The 19,553-nt window shown below is 41.3% G+C and overlaps 3 protein-coding genes across 9 annotated transcripts in view; 1 reads left to right on the forward strand and 2 right to left on the reverse strand.

The window, feature by feature from the left end:
- Nucleotides 1–567, reverse strand: part of SHOC2 (SHOC2 leucine rich repeat scaffold protein) — a 99,995-nt gene extending 99,428 nt beyond the window's left edge. For both annotated transcript variants that reach the window (XM_070057230.2, XM_008270502.5), the window contains exon 1: nt 428–567. The gene's annotated coding sequence lies outside the window, so the exon portion shown is untranslated. The remainder of the gene's footprint in view (nt 1–427) is intronic.
- BBIP1 (BBSome interacting protein 1) lies at nt 435–15,357 on the forward strand. 3 transcript variants are annotated; one of them, XM_089314045.1, is made up of 4 exons: nt 436–574; nt 998–1,159; nt 14,168–14,240; nt 15,018–15,357. In XM_089314045.1, the coding sequence occupies exons 3-4, from the start codon at nt 14,195–14,197 to the stop codon at nt 15,179–15,181; spliced, it is 210 nt and encodes a 69-aa protein (XP_089170171.1). In that variant the 5' UTR covers nt 436–574; nt 998–1,159; nt 14,168–14,194; the 3' UTR covers nt 15,182–15,357. The 3 variants fall into 3 exon arrangements, with proteins under 3 accessions (XP_017204044.1, XP_089170171.1, XP_089170172.1); XM_017348555.4 differs by lacking the exon at nt 998–1,159 and having other exon boundaries at nt 435–574; XM_089314046.1 differs by lacking the exons at nt 436–574; nt 998–1,159 and adding an exon at nt 11,031–13,247 and having other exon boundaries at nt 13,602–14,240.
- Nucleotides 15,358–16,473: 1,116 nt separating this feature from the next.
- Nucleotides 16,474–19,553, reverse strand: part of PDCD4 (programmed cell death 4) — a 32,222-nt gene continuing 29,142 nt past the window's right edge. For 2 of the 4 annotated variants that reach the window (XM_070057232.2, XM_051823582.3), the window contains 3 exons: nt 19,061–19,200; nt 18,585–18,664; nt 16,474–17,206 (listed from right to left, as the gene is read on the reverse strand). In XM_070057232.2, the coding sequence (XP_069913333.1) occupies nt 18,622–18,664; nt 19,061–19,200 (183 nt within the window). In that variant the 3' untranslated portion in view covers nt 16,474–17,206; nt 18,585–18,621. The remainder of the gene's footprint in view (nt 17,207–18,584; nt 18,665–19,060; nt 19,201–19,553) is intronic. The other 2 variants (XM_017348554.4, XM_002718740.5) reach the window with 1 other exon arrangement.

A 19,553-nucleotide genomic window follows, 5' to 3' on the forward strand; every position in this document is an offset into this window, starting at 1 on the left:
CCACCCAATCGGAGGGAGGCACTGGCGCCTGCTTCCCTCCCTCCGCCCTTTTCCTTCCCTCGGCTCTTTACGCCGTCTCCCGCCCACTGGGCGCCGCTGGCTAGCCCAGCCATCGAGTAAGCCTCCGGGAGGGTAGAGCGGCAACTCCCAATTGGAAGTCACTGTCGAAGCTAAGGCGGCCATAACTACTAATGGCACCAGGAGTTTCCTGGTTTCCGGTCTCCAGTGTGACGTAGCCTTCTCCTTCGCCCAATCTCACCGTTACCCTGGGCAACAACGGAGCCGTCCGGGAAGGGACGCATCTGCAAGGAGGCCCTGAGGGGCACCACAAGGGACCGGCGATTCGGTGTTGGGCACGTTGATGTACACTTGGGACTGCAGATCCAGTTTCCTGGCCCTTCGTGTGTCGAGACGTCTGGCCACTTACCTAAGTGGATCAGTTTAGGGTTCCGAGAACGCCTCTTTGCCCGGAAGTTGCATTTGGCACTTCCGAACAGGGTCACGGCAGAAGGGTGGGGAAGCCGCCGCCGGCACCGCAGGAGGTGCCCGGTCTCGACCCGGGTCGCCCAGCCAGGTGAGTGACCCGCGGACCCCGCGGCGAGGCTCCGGGTGGCCGAGTCCCGGGGGAGCGAGTGCTGCGCGGGCGCGCGCGGCCCGGCGCCGCTTCCGCCCAAGGAAGGTTTTCTTTCCGGGCGGCCGGGCGGCGGCCCGCCCTCCCTCCGCCCCTCGGAGGCTCCCTGTGGGGCGAGGCCGCCGGACCGGCTGCCCGGGCCGGGCCGGAGCCGGGCGAGCCGCGAGGGCCCTGCCGGCCACACCCCCGCGAGCTCCCCTCCAGTGCGGGACTTTGACTGCGCGACCTTTGGAGGGCGGAGGGGACCGGCCACGGCGGCGACACCTCGCTGCTGGCTCCCCGCAGCCCACCTGAGCCTTGTCCCCTGGAGTCTCTGTAGGGCTTTCGCCGCAGTTCTGCACCTGACCCTGCGCGTGTTGTCCTAAGGCTTGTGAATACTGATAAAGCCCGTGTCCTGTGGCTCTCCGCAAGATGAGCACGCCTTGTCTCGTGTAGCGCCTTGCGAAGGCTCGAGGCGAGAACGCGCGGTCACCTGGGTCCCACCAGACCGCGTGCCTGAAGCTGCAGCAGGAAGACTGGGACCTCCAGGTAAATCCGGATGGCCGTCCGCCGAGTGAACGATGAGGGGGAAACCCGGCCGAAGGAAGCAGTCCTGACTATGCGCTCTGTTGTGGCAGCCCCCTTAGCTGATCGGGTATTCATGACCCGGGGACCCCTGGACACGGATTTCCAGATGTTCTCCAGCAAGAAATAATGTCCTCTGAGCATATCTAGCGCTTCCTGGACCCCTCTTAGGGAAGTCTCTACTTTATACAACGGCCGCTTCTGTTTTACCCCCACTGCCCTGCTTCTTATTCTTAGCTACAATCGTTTGTGTCTGGTCCATCTGTCGTATAATTTTCCCTGCACCTGATGATGATTTTGGTAAATACTTACTGGAATATTGAGTGTGGTGGGAGCCTCCTGGATGTCCAAGACACTTCCAGCCAAGTTTTAGGGATCTTCAGTTCATCAGAAATTCGGCACAGAGCCTGCTACCCAGACCTTTTTTTTTAATTTCTCCTCTGAAGTCTTTCCAACATGATTTTCCCCAAATGTTTTATTTTGAAAATGTTCATACACTAAAAAGCTAAAAGACTAACAGATTTTCATAGACCCTTCACCTGTGTCCAGCAGTTAACGTTTGGCCATATTTATTTCATCCTTCCTCGCATACTTTGTTGTCATTTATTACAAGGAAATTAGTAATTCTGTAATATTTACTGCCCATGTGCAGATCTTCCTAAATGACGCAAGAATATCTTTTATCCCTTCCCCTCTCCGCTTCATCCTGCCCCAAAATCAGGATCCAGTTAAGAATGATGTATTTTATTTGGGGATTATATCTTTTTTGCCTTAATCTAAAAAATCTTTTTTCTCCTCCTGTGACACTGTCATTTTGAAGAGTTCAAGCCGTGGGTCATTTTCAAAATAAACAAATCCCTTTTTTCTCATTTCCTGTAAACTAGAAATTAGCCTAGAGGCTTAATTAGATTAAATTTAACATTTCTTTTTTCAAGGAATACTAAACTATTCGTACTTGGTCAATCATGATTAAACCTCAAATGCAATTACATGTACCCTTGCCATGAGTTGTTAGTTAAATCTGTCTCACTTCTAGTGTGTTCACCCCTGTGTGGTGTCTGGCAAAGAAGAGGTTAGCATTTAATCTTCTGTGTGTGCAGAATATGTAGTAGTGCTTTGGGCTGGCTACATAGACTGCCTACATTTAATAAATGTTGCTACTAGTTTGCCTGTACTTGGAGCTGATGTAATGTAATCTACAGCAAAGTGTACTGATGTCAGCATAGTCTCATGAGTTTCAACTCCTGGCATGCTGCACACTGCTGTTGAAAAATGTGTGGGCCCTGCACTTCAAATACAGATGAATCTTGATGTTATCAAAGCAAATACCAAGGCAACTGCTGGCCATTTGGGCAGATTCCAGTTTAGGCAATGTTATTTTTCTCTCTGAAATTCTCAGCAAGTCCTAATTGGTCCTGGTGTTTTTATGATAGCTTTTTCATAGAATTAAGCAGAGCCTATTAAAAATTGCAAAATCAAGGTTATACTTAATACTTAGTACATTAGGAACATTCTCTCCCCAATGGGTAGAAAAGTGTTTGTGGAATTTACTTCATAATCACAAGAGGAAAATTTTCACAACTACCAAGTTCATACACTTCTAGACATACATTTGATCGTGAAAGATTAAGTGAAAGGGAAAAAAAATGCTCTGGGAAACCAGAATCTTTTATATTGGTATAGGATGTTTTTAGCCATCATATTAAAAGTTAAAAACACACTTCATCAGTTGCTTTCTTTATGTAGTAGGAAATTTGTTCTTGTGGGACTTTGAAACAATTTTAAATTGACTCCAGATTCCAGGAGGGCAAAATACTACACCAAACAAGTCCACAGGTTTTAGGATGAGACCTGTTTCAGGAACAGGACCAATCACTAGCTGAGTGCCCTTACAGTTTCTCTCTGTTATGTATTAAATGGATCATTAAAACCTCTTCGGGTTTGAGTTAACAAAGTTAACAACTCAAATACATGTGAAGTGTTTCAGCTCGAGGTATGGCACATGGAATGGGGTCAGTGGATGGCAATTATTAATAACATAGAACAGTCCAGTTTGGGCACAGAGTAGGTATTGAATATCTAGTGTTGAATCTAAAACAGAATAGTGGGGAGTTCAGTTAACAATTAGTAATTCTGATTTCTGGAGGGCTCTGGGAAAGTCTGTTTTTCTAAATAGTCCAGTGGATTTTGATGCAGGTGATTTGAGGATCGTGCTTTGAGAAACACCAGGTAAAATACCAAACGATCCTTTCCCTTTCCTTACATATTGTTGATCTGGCTAACTAAGTATCTCAGGCACTTTTTTAAAAAGCTAATAGCTAGCAGTTTCAGGTCTACTATCTAGTATTGAATTTTCAAACAGGATAACTTACTAGAAAAAGGCATTTTGCACAAGTAACATGCCATTTTCTGCTACTGTGATAGTAGTGCCTGCTAGTGGAGTATTCCAGAGCCAGTGGCACCATCCAGATTCACCCAAGAACAGCCTCTTTTCTGTAGCCTAGGCACATTTCAGAAGCTAGACACTGCACATTTTATTCACATGAGTCTGAATTAATTAGCCAAATTGAGCATGTTGCAACATTTTTCTTCCAGCAGATGCCAGATAGCAAAGCAGAATAGAATCTACTATACTTTCCAACTGTATGACACATGATGTTACTTGGCATCTCCAGACGAACATTATCAATCCAAATTAAACACTGCTAGCGTGTGGGCAGTCGCGCGAGAAGTGAGCATTATAACTTCGTGTCTGCTAAAAAATTCTTTCTGGGTTCCCTCTTTTACCTTTTTCTCATGTTAGCTTACATTCAGAAGTCTGGCATGGTTTTGAAAATTTATCTGTCGGTCAACAACAAACTCTTGGATAAGACAAAAGATAAAATGTTTTGCTATTTTTGTCATTCTTGCCACCACTCACGACTTGCACGAGGCAGATTGAATTTTTTATTTTAAAGGAGCTAATTTAATGTTCCCAAAAGAAAAATGTCCTTTACATAAATGGGATTGCTCCCGGTGCCACCTTCAGTCCCCAAAGATCATATTTTTGCTTCTCAGTGCCCATTAATGAGAAAATTATACAGCCTGGCATACATGTATTTCACTGGCCTGTGTTGTACTCAGGTGGCCATAATGGCTGGGCAGGTATCTTCCAGGGAAGCCACAGCAGCAGTAAGGACTGGAGAGCACATGCTCACCTGATGGGAGCATCACTCCCAGCCCTGGCCACAGTTTGCCATGTGCGAATGTGGACTTTAATGCCACATTTGCTAAGTAGAGCTAAAGTTCTGTTCTCACATGAAGCCTCCAAATTCTTAAACATTGGTTAAAGTACTTTGAAATATCAAGAAAACCAATAAAACATTCAACTGGCTAGAACCACAGGCTTTGGGCCCTGTTTTTCTTATATGAACACTTGATTGGTCCTTTGGTTGATAATCTCAAAATGCACCTCATCAGAAATTCAATATAGGATGCAATCTAAAACTAATAGTCTATTTAATTCATGATCTTTGTCTAATAAATGTTTTCAAAGAGCTATGATACAAACTCTAATTATGTGATACAGCATTAAAAATACAAAACTTGGATGATTTTAAGGTATTATATTTTTCTAAATAAGCCTGAGATTTTCAAGTTCCAGTGGCATATTCTTTTAAGAATAATAATGCCATAAACAAAAGCCAAAAGAGCAGTTCTTCTTCCTAAGAGATTTCTTCTAGGGTGCTACCAAACATGACAAAAGGAATGCTAAATTCACAGATTAAAGAGTTGGGGCAGCATTATGGCCCAGTGGGTTAACCTATTGCCTGTGATGCCACTACCCTATATGAGCACCCGTTTGAGTTTAGACTGCCCCACTTCTGATCCGGCTTCCTACTAATGCACCTGGGAAAGCAGCGAAGGAAGATGGCCCAAGTCCTTGGGCCCTTGCCGCCCATATGGGAGACCTGGGTAGAGTTCAAGGCTCCTGGCTCAACACAGACGGTTGTGGCCATCTGAAGAGTGAACCAGCAGATGGGAGATCGCGCTCTCTCTGTCTCTCTCTCTCTCTCTAACTGCCTTTCAAATAAGTAAATCTCTAAAAAATGACCTTGTGACAGTATGGGTACAGATAGAACAAACAGAAATCTCAAGTATTCATGATTGCCTGTAGGTTTTTCTTCATTTTTGTTTCAGTCATCAGCCTCTATAATACATGTTAACATAGTTTAATACACAGTAACTTTTTTTTAGAGAGTCTAATTATATGACACAGTACAGTAGCAATAGCGATACAATACAGTAAGAATTGCTAGCATTTCACTGAGCTCTCATCATGTGTCAGGGAGATTTTTATGGCTTTGTATGAATTATATCTTTAATACACCAGTCATTTCAAGTTGATGCCATTAATAAGCTCTGTTTCAGAGATAAAACCTAAGGATTACAAAATGAAGTAATTTGTTTGACTACTATGACTCCAGATCCTTTTTTCAGCTGCTACAGTGTCTGTTTTTACCACCAGCCCCACCACCCATCTTTCCACATCCTCTGGGCCTATTAATTCCACCTCTACAGTTCAAGTTGAACCATAGGTTCTGTGGATATCCAGTCCTTTTTACCTTCCTATTGGGCTTCCACACAGTGGATCAAAACCTAACTCCTGGTCTTTACCCTTCCCTTTCAGCTTTCTCTCTCCACCCCCCACCCTGCAATGTTCCCACTGGGATAAATAAGTGCACCATCTGCGTAATCATAATCGTATCACTGAAAAAGGTTAGTGAGTGAGAAGGTAGAGGTTTAAATCTATTGCTTATACCCTTGCCTACCTCTTGTGTCTTCTATTTCAAAAGTTACTTTCTTTTATTTGAAAACCACGAGACAGAAATCTGCCCTCTGCTGGCTCACTACCCAAATGCCCATAACACCTGAGCTAGGCCAGACAAAAGCCAGAGCCCAGAACTCACTTCAAGTCTCCCACATGGGAAGCAGGGACCCGAGAACTAAGCCATCACCTGCTGCCTCCGGGGATGCACATTACTGGGTTGCTGGAGTCCAAAGAAAGTGAAGCCAGGACTCGAATCCAGGTACTGCAGCATGAGACGAGGGCATCTGCAGTCTTACCCGCCGTGCCAAAATTTCTTGCTGTCTCCTAAAATAACATCCTTTACCCCTGTAGTCTTTAATATCCAGTATCCACTTCCAAATAAAATATATATAAACTAAATCATTCATTTTGGTCTGTAAATTCATGATTTCTGGCCACTTTAGCAATCCCTACTTTCTTGATGAACAAAGGACTCTGACCTAGGCTACTTTTTGTCTGCAAATAAGATCTCAAGGAAGAATTCTGTTTAGAGGCTCTTTCCCCTGCAGGTCCACAACATTCAAGTCCAAGAGATGACAAGGAGCCAACTTTTTCATAACAAAATTAATAAATGTTACTCTTCACATTCTGAAAGGTTCTCTAGAGGTTCTGCTTTTGTTGATTGTTTTTGTTTTCATGAAGATGGTTGCCCAACTAATGGAGAATGAAGGTATTGTTTTTGCTGGCCTGGGTTTTCCCACCCCCATTATGTGTTCTGTTTAAATGAGTCTGCTTCATATTTCCCTTTCTTCGTGGATATTCTTCATTAAATGCGTATATAAAACAGCTTTTTAGGCTGGCACCACGCCTCACTAGGCTAATCCTCCACCTGCAGCACCGGCACACTGGGTTCTAATCCTGGTTGGGGCGCTGGATTCTGTCCCGGTTGGTCCTCTTCCAGTCCAGCTCTCTGCTGTGGCCCGGGAGTGCAGTGGAGGATGGCCCAAGTGCTTGGGCCCTGCACCTGCATGGGAGACCAGGAGAAGCATCTGGCTCCTGGCTTCGGATCGGCACAGTGCGCCAGCCGTAGCAGCCATTTTGGGGGTGAACCAATGGAAGGAAGACCTTTCTCTCTGTCTTTCTTTCTCACTATCTAACTCTGCCTGTCCAAAAAAACCCAGCTTTTTATAAAAAGATTTAGTTAACTTATTTGAAAGGCAGTTACAGAGAGGGATAGGGAAATGCAGCGACTGTGAGATCTTCCTTTCACTGGCTCACCCCCCCCCAAATGACAACAGCCAGGGCAGGGCCAGGCTGGAGCCAGGAGCCAGGAGCCTCATCCAGGTCTCCCATGTGGGTGCAAGGGCCTGCTTTGTGCTTCTCTTCCTCAGTGATTTCACAGTGCAGCCACGTGCTCATGTTAAAACATCTGTCTTGTGATAGGGAGCTGTCATTTTTGCCAAATCCCCAGATATTCTGCAAGATTTTCTCTTTTCATATTTGAAGAATTCCTTTCAAAGATTGTTTTATCCAAGATGGTCTGAACTTTCCTCTTACAAGGGGAAAAAAGATACACTGTTTTTCAGTGTATCAATTCATTAAATCCCAATTTTTCAGTTCTGTGAATATTTCAGCAACATATTTATTCCAAGGTTACCATATTTTATACATTTATTGCTCAATTTAGGTCTTTTTAGGTATCCTATATATAGGCCATTGGGACATGAGTTGTTATATTCAGGAAAAAGGTAATCTTTTACCAATTCCAAAGTTAATTGTTGGGGCAAGCATTGTGGCACAGCAGGTGAAGCCGCCAGTTGGTACTCCCGCCTCTCCTAGCTGAGTGCTACCCTGGCATTTCCGCTTCAGCTCCAGCTCTGCTGATGCTCCGGGGAAGCAGCTGCAGCTGGCTCGGGTACTTGAGTCCCTGCTACTCGTGTGGAAGACCAGGATGGAGTTCCTGGTTCCTGGCTTCAGCCCAGCTCACCCCTAGCAATTTGCGGCCACTTGGAGAGCAAACCAGCAGATGGAGGATATCTTTGTCTTTCTCACTTTGCCTTTCAAATAAAATCTTTTTTAAAATGAGTTATCTATACATATTGTCATTTTCCTTAAAATGAGTATTTGCTTAATTTATAGTATCTTACCACAGTGCCATATTGAAAATTACATTGCCCTAGAATTACAAAGTATGTTCTAGTGATCACTAGTCCCATAAAGCACTTTTTAAAGGATTCTTGGATCAAATAAATTTTCCTTTTTGACAGGCAGAGTGGACAGTGAGAGAGACAGAGACAGAGAGAAAGGTCTTCCTTTGCCGTTGGTTCACCCTCCAATGGCCGCCGCGGCTGGCGCGCTGCGGCCGGCGCACCGTGCTGATTCGATGGCAGGAGCCAGGTACTTACCCTGGTCTCCCATGGGGTGCAGGGCCCAAGCACTTGAGCCATCCTCCACTGCACTCCCTGGCCACAGCAGAGAGCTGGCCTGGAAGAGGGGCAACCGGGACAGAATCCGGCGCCCCAACTGGGACTAGAACCTGGTGTGCTGGCGCCGCAAGGCGGAGGATTAGCCTAGTGAGCCGCAGCGCCGGCCAGATCAAATAAATTTTTAAGAAACAATATATAATCAGTTCTCGGGGCTGGTGCTGTGGCTCACTAGGTTAATCCTCCGCCTGCGGCGCCAGCATCCCATATGGGCGCCAGGTTCTAATCCCGGTTGCCCCTCTTCCAGTCCAGCTCTCTGCTGTTGCCCAGGAGTGCAGTGGAGGATGGCCCAAGTGCTTGGACCCCTGCACCCACATGGGAGACCAGAAGGAAGCACCTGGCTCCTGGCTTCAGATCGGTGCAGCGGCCATTTGGGGGTTGAACCAACAGAAGGAAGACCTCTCTCTCTGTTTCTGTCTTTCACTAACTCTGCCTGTCAAATAATATATATATATATATATATGATCAGTTCTCTTTGGAGATTCATCAAGTAGTTTAGCATAGTAAAGTTTCTAAAAAGTGCTGCTGTTAAAAAGAAAGTTCAACTTCTCAGGGTTTCTCAGATGTGATAACTGATCTCTTGTCAAATAGTCCATTGACATCTCAAAGAACAATATAGTATAATTTATTGTATAAATCAGCAGTGTTTATAGCAGAGTTTACATATCCTTCAAGATGCCTGAAGACAGTGGGTTACAGAGGCAAATTTAATTTCATACCCTAAATTTGCAAATGTAGTTTCTGCTAATACTGAATTCCCTAAGAAAATAGGCCTGTTGATAAACTATATCTAATCATCTTTCTAAGACTTTACCAAGGAAAGGCATCTCTCTAGGCCACATACAATTTTACCATGATGAAATGCTCCCCAGGTAAAAATCAGGTGCCAGGCAGAGACAAAGAAAGTATCAGTATTCAAGGGATCAAGACTGAGGGCTCCATTGCTAGTGTGCCGGGGAAGCAGCAGATTCTGACTCAAGTTCTTGGGTCCCTGCCATCCACATGGGATCCCTGTGCATTCCTGGCTCCTGGCTTCAGCATGGCCCAGCTCTGACTGTTGCAGGCACTTGGAAAGTGAACCAGGGAATGGGAAATCTTTTCTCAAGCTAATGTTTAAATAAATTTATATAAACATTTTTGTAGTAAGGAAATATGACATGACTATGAAAGTATGTTATATTAGAATAAAATTACGAGAGATGGAAATAGAAGTCTGGTGAGAAAAGGAATAATACAAAAGTTCTCAGGGCTGGGGCTCTGGTGCAGCGGGTTAAAGCCCTGGCCTGCAGTGCTAGCATCCCATATGGGTGCCTGTTCAAGTCTCAGCTGCACTACTTCCAATCCAGCTCCCTGCTAATGCACCTGGGAAAGCAGTAAGAAGATGGCCCAAGTCCTTGTCCTCCCCATCACCCCACCCCTGTACCCAGATGAAGCTCCTGACTCCTGGCTTCCAATTGCAATTGACTCAGTTTTGGCCATTGCAGCCATTTGGGGAGTGAACCAGCAGATAGAAGACACCTTTCTCTCCCTCCCTCCCTCCCTCCCTCTCTGTAACTCTGGCTTTCAAAATAAACTTTTTGAACTAGCATGATATTAGCTATCAAGTTACTCAGATATTCAGATTATAACTAGGTATATTTTTGAAAGACCAATAGAACAGTTACTTTTTAATGTACTAAAAATTATGTGCTTTATAATTTTAAACTGTATAAAGTGATATTTTATCAAAATCTCTTGCAAATATGCAGGTAGAAAACCTAGGACCACTGGTATATATTTTCTTTTAAGACTTATTTATATATTTGAAAGGCAGATTTACAGAGGCAGTGGGGGGGGGGACGGGAAGAGGGAAGGATAGAGAGTGTGAGTCTTCCATCCGCTGGTTCACTCCCCAGATGGCTGCAGCAGTGGAGCTGTGCCAACCCAAAGCCAGGAGCCAGGAGCTTCTTCTGGGTCCCCCACATGGGTGCAGGGGCCAAGGACATGGACCATCTTCTACTGCTTTCCCAGGCCACAACAGAGAGCAGGATAGGAAGTGGAGCAGCTGTGACTCAAACCGGTGCCTATATGGGATGCCTGCACTGCAGGCAGCGGCTTTACCCACGTTGCCACAGTGTCTTTCCTAGACATGTCTTTTAACTCTCACTTGTAAAGTATTTCATGACAAAGATTTGGTTTTCTTCTAAATTCTTCTGCATTAATTTTAGACTTCCAGCTTAAATAGCTACAAGGTTGCATACATTATCATGATTTTGAAATGCATTATTAAAAATATTATTTCCGTAAGAAATTACAGACTTAAACTATGGAAGAAAAGGAAGCAGCTGGTTAACTTCCAATTACCCAGACTAAGGGTTTCAAGAAATAATGAGTTGACACAACTACATTCTATGACCATTATAAGTTTGGTTCCTATCATAAAAATAATTTTACTTTACTTCTGCAGTTTAATGTTTTCTCTTAAAATATGCCTTGACAGTCTGCATCATTTTTTACTATGGCATAGTATTCTATTCCATATAAATGTTCCATAATTTGCTTAACCACCTTTGGTTTTTTGGGATTTTTTTTTTTTTTTTTTTTTTTTTTGAACAGGCAGAGTGGACAGTGAGAGAGAGACAAAGAGAAAGGTCTCCCTTTTTCTGATGGTTCACCGCTGTGGCCGGCGCACCGCGCTGATCCAAAGCCAGGAGCCAGGTGCTTCTCCTGGTCTCCCATGGGGTGCAGGGCCCAAGCACTTGGGCCATCCTCCACTGCACTCCGGGCCACAGCAGAGAGCTGGACTGGAAGAGGAGCATCCAGGACAGAATCTGGACCGGGACTAGAATCCCGTGTGCTGGCACCACAGGCTGAGGATTAGCCTATTGAGCCGCAGCGCTGGCCCTGTTTAACCTTTTACCTGCTGGCAAACAGTTTCCTTTATTGTGAATATTTTGCTATTAAATGCAATGCTTGAATCACATTCTTATACCTTTATATGTTCATATGTTCATTGTTTCTTTGAGGGCTGCCTACTGGAAGAATGAGTCCAAAAATATGCATATTTGGTTTTAATAGATAATGCAGATATCCCTTTAGTAAAGTTATACTAACAGTGCCTGTTTTGCTGTTGAAATTGAAGGCCCCCCCACCAGCATTCCTCAGTCCTCTTAAACCAATTTTTTCTATCACACTTATATCATTCGGTTCTTCCCTTATCTAGGCTGTAAACTCCAGAAGAGCAGAAGTGTAGGTTTTTGTTTTGTTCACTGATGAGCAGTGCCTAACACCTATTTACTTAATTGAATGGCCATGGTCATTTTATGTACACGTAAGTCTCAGCTGTAGCTACTACGTTTCTCCTTTGGCTCATCTGTGCCTGGCTTTAAATACGTCTCACCTGACCAACGAGGAAGTAGTCCAAGGAGCAGCCACAACTCCTTCAGAGCACATCATCCTAGACAAAGCACCGCAGTGGGCTATCACCTGGGAGAAGGAAGTGCATGCTCCTTCCTAGTTTGGACTCCCAGGGCAGCTTATCAAGAAAATGTTACCCAGCCAGTGCTGGCCACCCAGCTACAATGCTTTGCTTATTTTAGCCCCTCCCTTCCTGTTTCTCTCCTGCCAGTGCCTTAAGGGGCCTCAGAACCAGAACCATCCTTAGTAAAGCAGACACCACCTAGGCAAGTGACAGCACTGATCTTCCACACACCAGTTCTTTAGCCCCACACCTTTTACACTAACAATGGCAGCTTAGTCACAGACCTTGGGTTTGGTAGAGCACCAAGTTTCATTGTTTTCCTCAGGCCAGATACTGGCTGTGAACTGGTGAAACTAGAAAAAGAACAGCGATTCAGATCCAAGTAGCTGGGGTCCCGTACTCTGATATCAAAGTTAGTATTCAAGCATGTGCTCACCCCCATTTTTGCGATACAAGTAAGAGTTCACTTACTTATCAACACCTATAATGTCTGTTCTCCCTTTTAGGTCAGATCTGCAGCAAATAAATAAGGGCCTAATGTTTTCATTCTGATACTGGTTTTTATAGCTATATTCAAGGCTAGTCGAAGCATCTACATTATCAGCCTTCAACATAACCTAGGGGGAAAAGAATAACAACTAGGTACCACTGGCAAGCCTGAATAATTAGGAGGAAAAACTGGTAGAAGCTGTACATTTTCAGGAAATTACATGTTGTATTTACCTTATATTCCATTTAATGATGAGTTGCTATATGCCTGGTCCATTCCCAACTTCATCTTCTGTCCTTGATAGTTTGATAAGGTTCTGGGAAAGATTCCTCAGGAACTTAAAAGACATTCCAGAGTAAGAATGTGAACAAGAGAAGGGAAAAGATTCGGTAGGTGGACAGTAGCGAGCTTTTATCAGGAATGTCAGAGAAGTAGTGGAGCAAGAGGAACAGAAGCAGCTTCACTCCATTATAATTAACTTGCAGTGGGCAGAAAAGGCAGGCACTGAGCCAGCTTCTCCACTTTATAAACAGTAAATCTTTCTTCTGTGGTGATGTTGTCAAGATGCATGGCAAGACTGCATCAGTATGGTGAAATGTAAGTGTGTGGGACTCTCTGGAGAAGCATCAAGTCTACAACTTTGTCCAGAACACCTTAAACATAAGCAATTAGTAATATGGGGTGAAACATTTCGAGCAGATATGACTGGCTAAGTGGCATATATGCCAGGATATTCCTAACAAAATACTCATGAACAGTATGTCAGTCCTTTAGCTTAATAGTATCTCTGTATTAGAAAATTACTAAGCTGAAAGCATGTCATCATTTAGGTTTTTTTTTTTTTTTTTTTTTGACAGGCAGAGTGGACAGTGAGAGAGAGAGACAGAGAGAGAAAGGTCTTCCTTTGCCGTTGGTTCACCCTCCAATGGCCGCCGCTGCAGCCGGCGCACCGCGCTGATCCTGGCAGGAGCCAGGATCCAGGTGCTTTTCCTGGTCTCCCATGGGGTGCAGGGCCCAAGCACCTGGGCCATCCTCCACTGCACTCCCTGGCCATAGCAGAGAGCTGGCCTGGAAGAGGGGCAACCGGGACAGAATCCGGCGCCCCAACCGGGACTAGAACCCGGTGTGCCGGCGCCGCAAGGTGGAGGATTAGCCTATTGAGCCACGGCGCCGGCTCTATTTAGGTTTTTCAAGAGCCAATTTAACCTATTGTGTTCCTTGCTTACAAACTGCAGCTGTGTAGTCAGTAACTTCCTTAAGATGTTTTTACTATGCAAAGGGGATTGAAAGAACTGTTAACTATTGAGAAGTCAGAATGTTGAGAAATGTTTGCCTACCTCCTCTTCCTCACTGCCTCACCCCACTCTCAAATGGTGGTCATGGGGAGATACTATCAGTGAACCACGGTGGCTACATGTAAACACCTGTTCCACAGCTAGTACTTATTATCACCTTTGTCTAAAATCCTGTAGTACCAGTTTTTCACTGGGAGGGGAAAAATTTAAAACACCCAGCCTTCCAGGTAACACTAGTACTGATTGATCAAAGTTGACAAGCTTTGGCTGCTTGTATAAAAACTATCTCAACCTTGTTCCAATGAAAAGAACCACAGGAAATTAATGGGAAGAGTATGCAGAGATAAAGTAATCCATTTTCTGTACAAATTGTGATTTTACATTTTAAACTATAATGGAAATGATCTCAGTTATGTTTTGGGGAATTATTCCTGAATAATCTTTTTTAATTTTAGGAAAAAACTGTATCCAACAATTCAAAAATGGCAGAAGTGAAGTCAATGTTCCGCGAAGTTCTTCCAAAACAAGGTATCTACATCACAAATACTTAGGACTATCATAGGGACCTAGAAAGTAACAGCAGAATAAAACCTCTGCAGCTATTCTGTTCTTTTATGTCACATTTACTGTCCACTGTTACTAGATGAAGTCTTCAAAAAGTTCATAAAAATGTTTTGTGAAAAAAATGCATGGATTTTCTTTATTGCAGCAATATAAACCTTGTCATTCACTTTTTCACAGACTTTTTGAAGTATCCTCATACAATTTTAACAAGTAGGCTATAAGAGGAGGAAGTAAATGAGGCAGTGGTTCTTATACCTGCAAATCCTGTTACCCAAGATTGCAGATTATATGAAATTTTTAATGAAGTAATTCAATTCAGAAATATCTGAAACTGAGGAAAAAGAAACCAAAATTAAACATTACAAAAAGTTAGTTTACATTAAGGGTTTCATAACTGGAATAGTTATGTTAAATTAATGTACTTTGCTGTATTTTTATGTACTATGTATATATTTTCCTAAATGTTATTTTAAATTAAACAGCTGACACAAAATGTTGTATATCTTATGGTAGTTTAGTCTTCAGTAGGAATTCAAAACTTGTCTTCCTCAGGACCACTGTAGTGTTAAGAAATGTTGCCTATGGGGTGACTTTGATCTTTCTGCTCCCACAGCAGAACTCAGTCTAAAAGATTTTCACTGAAAATGGTTTGCCTTTGGACTTTAATTCTAGTGCAAGTCCATATCACCAAACAACTGGGTTATCCTTCACAAACTAATTCTTATTTCTTGTCAAACTTAGGGCAGTTGTCTGTGGAAGATGTAACCACAATGGTGCTGTGTAAACCAAAACTTTTGCCCTTAAAATCTCTGACTCTGGAAAAACTGGAGAAAATGCAGCAAGCAGCACAGGATACAGTTCGCCAACAAGAAATGGCAGAGAAACAACGGCAAATAACACACTAATAACCTACCACTTTAGGGAACTAGGAATCACCCTAGCTTACCTACTATTCAGTAGTAACTAGAAAATAATCTGGATCTGTAAACTGAAAAGTATTTGTTAATAAAACTGATATTCATAGAAATACTTGTATTGGTATTGGTATTTCTAAATAAAGACCTATATTGGTGAATTTAAACACTGGTTTGTATTGAACAGTTAATGCTGAAGCAATAAAGTTATTTTTTTACTTAAACCATGTTTTTAAAATTGCATATCATAATTCACCATTCCTGTTGGCCATCAGTTTTATAAGGCAGCATTCTTAGCACAGTGATTAAATGCAACCTTCTTTATACAGAGGATCATATCAGGCTTTTACATTACCCACATTACAGTAAAATTTACTTGAGAGTAATTTGAGGTTTTTTAACCAATTTTGTGTGTCTCTATCATCTTTATACCATTTTGCTGACCAGTAATGGACAGTAATGGTCTAATGATGAGAAAACTATTTCTTAAACAAATTTGACTTTTAAGAAGCCCTTACCTATTCTGTAATCAACTTAAGCTCTTAATTGTACTAATTTTAAGGACTTAAGAATTACATGACTACTTTTATGACTCAGGTATCAAACACAATTAAAAATCTGGAAATGGTTATCGTGATTATCTATATAAGCCTAAAATAACGTGGTTTTGAAAGAGCCCATGATAGAAACATGAACATTAAATTTGGAATTTTAATTCTAGTAAGACTGAACTAGAATAGGAATAGGTATATTCCTAAGAATACCTCTGTAAACTATTAATGTAATTCTTGGTTGATTTCTTGGAGTTGATAGGCAGTTAAAATTAGCACATACCTTTAGATCTGGCCAAATATTTAAGCTTTGCAGAAGTCAGAAATGTGTTACTTCTTTAGAACTAAAGGATTACTGATGGTAGGTAGTATTTTCTCAAGACACTGGATAAATGTAAGCTTTGAATCTCTGAACACTAATCATTTTGGTCATATAATTTCAGAATGACCAAAGAAAGCTATTATGTATCTTACAGAAACTTTCATTAAGTTTTAGATCAGATCAGTAAACAAGAGAGTCAAGCATGTATGCATTTTCCTCAGTGTAGTCTTAGAAGATTTACTATTATACTTGCAATTTAAAGGTTTACAAGCATTATTTTTTATAAAAGTTTGCTAGGAGCACAGCTTAAATTCCCCATATTCAAATGTGCTTCCTTACATGATTTAAGATTTGTTGTGTGAAATTAAAAAGTTGTTTAAAAGACCTAAAATAAATGTACTCAAAAAAAATAATCAACACAGCTTCACATGTTTTATTTTGTTGTACATTCTTCTAGAACCGGCTTCATTTTTCCAGTTTTGTAGAAAAATAGATGTTCCAGCCACCATTTACTTAACTGTCTAGTCTTTAAGACCAATTAGTATGTTCCCTGGAAAGATGAATAAGTCTCATGACTACTCATTTTTAAAAAATTCTTTAAGACAAAGAAATAACTTTTTTTTTTACTCCCAAAGCACAGTATTTCAACAGCAGCAGCCAACATGGGGTTTTAGCAGCTTAACTTTAGCCCCCTAAATAAAGCTTTCTATAAACCAGTGATTTTACTACAAAAAAACACTGTCCTTGAAAGAAAGGAGTGGCAGTCAGACATCAATGCAAAACTTGGAATGATTAGATCATAAACATGGCACTTACAAAAGGTAGCTTATTGGAATATTCCACTTGAGAAGTGGTTACTTTTCTGTCCCTCCTTTACCCCCTCAAAAAAAAAAAAAAAAAAAAGAAAAAGAAAAAGAACACTTCCTTTAAAAAAAATTCCCCTTAAACATAAGTTTATAAAATTTCAGAAATGACTTGTACTCAAAACAAGTGCTTAAAAAAAAAAAACAAAAACACCTGTGCTAACTCTTACAATTCAGATATATATTTTTTAACATCTAAGACTGTAAGAGTTCTTATATTCAGTAGCTCTCTGGTTTAAGACGACCTCCATCTCCTTCACTTACAAAACGCTTTCTGCCCCTGTAATGAAAAGAACAAATACATGAAAATAAATACACATCCTGATTGTACTCAATGGAAAAAACAAAGAGAACTTGGTTCTTTTAAGGGAGAGGGTGTGGGGAACATGTTAAATTTGGAGGACTTTCTTTGTCTTTTTTTAAAAATTAGTATGCTTCTAATCCCTCTGAAAAACTTTACATCTTACAAAACATCCAGTGAATACTAAACTGGTGTAGTTTTTGTGTCAATAAGTTTGATTATATTAAAGTTCTTTGTCTAAATGGAGCCATGTTTTTTCAAAAACATTTTATTTAAAAATTCAGCATTTGTTTCTATCACATTATTATTTAAAAACTAAGCAGTGAGCCAAATAAAAACAATCAAATGATTTAGAATTATGCAAACTAGCTATGGAAACCAAAGTATCCATGCTTAATAATTTTTCTACGAAATTTTCCCAACTGTAGAAAAGTCATAACTTGAATGTAGAAAAAAAAATCCAAGAAATTCTAGCCTATGCTTCATTTGGGGATTCCTGCCCCTTCAAATTCAAGAAGCCCTGCTCTACATTGTAACAATTCTAGGTACATGCAGTAGCAAAACCCAGAATGAACAGCTAGCCAGCAGCTGAAGGCCTGAGCAGGATTAGCCCCTACTTTCTGACCCCAGGCTAACATGTAGGGGCAGGCAGACCACACGCAAATGTGCTCTTCACCCAAATAAGCAAAAGGATAGAGGACAAAGTAAAAGTTGTCTGGAATACACTCAAGGTTTAGTTATCTCCTCAAATAACCCTTGAGAGTAAAGTCATAATAGAAATATTCAGACTTCCAAACAAAGGCTGAAAAACTTCTTAAAAGCCAGTGTCAAGGGATCCCTTTTCGTATGTATTATGGCTAAGTGAAAACCAGCTATATTTTCTTGAACATAAATGCTTCAGATGATGGGAGACCAAGGGACAGCATTAAGCAGTCTACAGCAAGAAGTCTTGCCAAAGGTGAGCATTTTTATGAATAAATATCACTTGGCACATCTGCACATAAATAGTGTCATTACCAAGCAGTTTCAGTATTTCCAAACATCACTAAAGCCATTAAAACTCGATCCTCCAACATTTTGTTTTCCTTCTCTTTTAATGGCTTCTAAACTTTCTAGAGCAAAGGACACTACTAGAAAATATTTTTCCACAATTTAATTTTCACAATGCACTTCAATAAAAATACTCAAAGTCTAGAAATTTTACCAGATAAAAAATTTATAAAAACTTAAAAGCAAGAAGTTGAGCTATTACTAAACATTTATACCTATTTACAGTATAAGCTTTGTTATTGGCTTTAATACAACAAAATTTAACTCTTTAATACTGAGTTACATCAGGTTAACACAAATATAGTACCTCTAAAGAAAAACATCACATCCAGATCCAATCAGCCTCAATTCTCCAAATTGTTAAGTAAATGAAGCACAGGAAAGAACCTAGATTTTGAAGCCAAAAAATGCCTGAATTCATACTTGACCGGTAACATGTACTATTCCTCAGACCTTAGAAAAGACGCATTACACTTTGTTCATCTTATCGGTTGTAACACCTACTCTGAAGTAACATTTAAACTACCTAGCACAAAGCCCAGAATACAGAACTGCAATACAAGGTTAGCTTCCTTCTAATGACTAGGGTCTTTGTGAGATACTGGGAGAAAAACTTCACTCTTGTTTCTCCATAAATTCAAAACAGAAATTCTTACTCCTCAGCAACTTCAGAGAAGATGTTAATTTTCTTACAGAGCTGAAGACAGAAAACTGTCCTAGCTTAGTCTTCCAAATCACCTCATCAAGATTTTATATTGAGAAAGTGGTATTTAAATTAAGTACCTTGAAGGACAGAGATCTCTGAGTTGTTTGGATATTATGCCAGCCTGAAAACATTCTTCTACAAATCGCTCCAGCACAGAGTATGAATGTGGGACATCCAGATTAATGTCAGGAATTTCATTGTAAATTCTCTCATAACCCTAAAGCAAATTATATACAGAACTGTTAGCCCACATAAATGCAATCAACCCCTCATGTCAATCTGTTTTGAAGGCCAAATGTTCACACAGTTAAACTGAAGTCATATTTGAACCCTGAAATAACATTTCAAAGTTCATTTGTTAGAGAATGTTTCCTTTGAAACATTTTTTAAGATTTATTTATTTGAAAGGCAGCAAGACAGAAAAAGAGATCTTCCATCTACTGTTTCACTCCTTAAATGTCCACAAAAGTCAGAGCTGAGTGACAGAGGAAGAGACAGAGAGAGATCTTCCATCTTCTGGTTCTCTCATCAAACAGCCACAAGCTAGGAGCCAGGAATTCCATCCTGGTC

Source organism: Oryctolagus cuniculus, chromosome 15 (genome assembly GCF_051225735.1).
Source record: "Oryctolagus cuniculus isolate XC-2025 breed Fujian yellow rabbit chromosome 15, ASM5122573v1, whole genome shotgun sequence".
NCBI classification, from domain to species: domain Eukaryota; kingdom Metazoa; phylum Chordata; class Mammalia; order Lagomorpha; family Leporidae; genus Oryctolagus; species Oryctolagus cuniculus.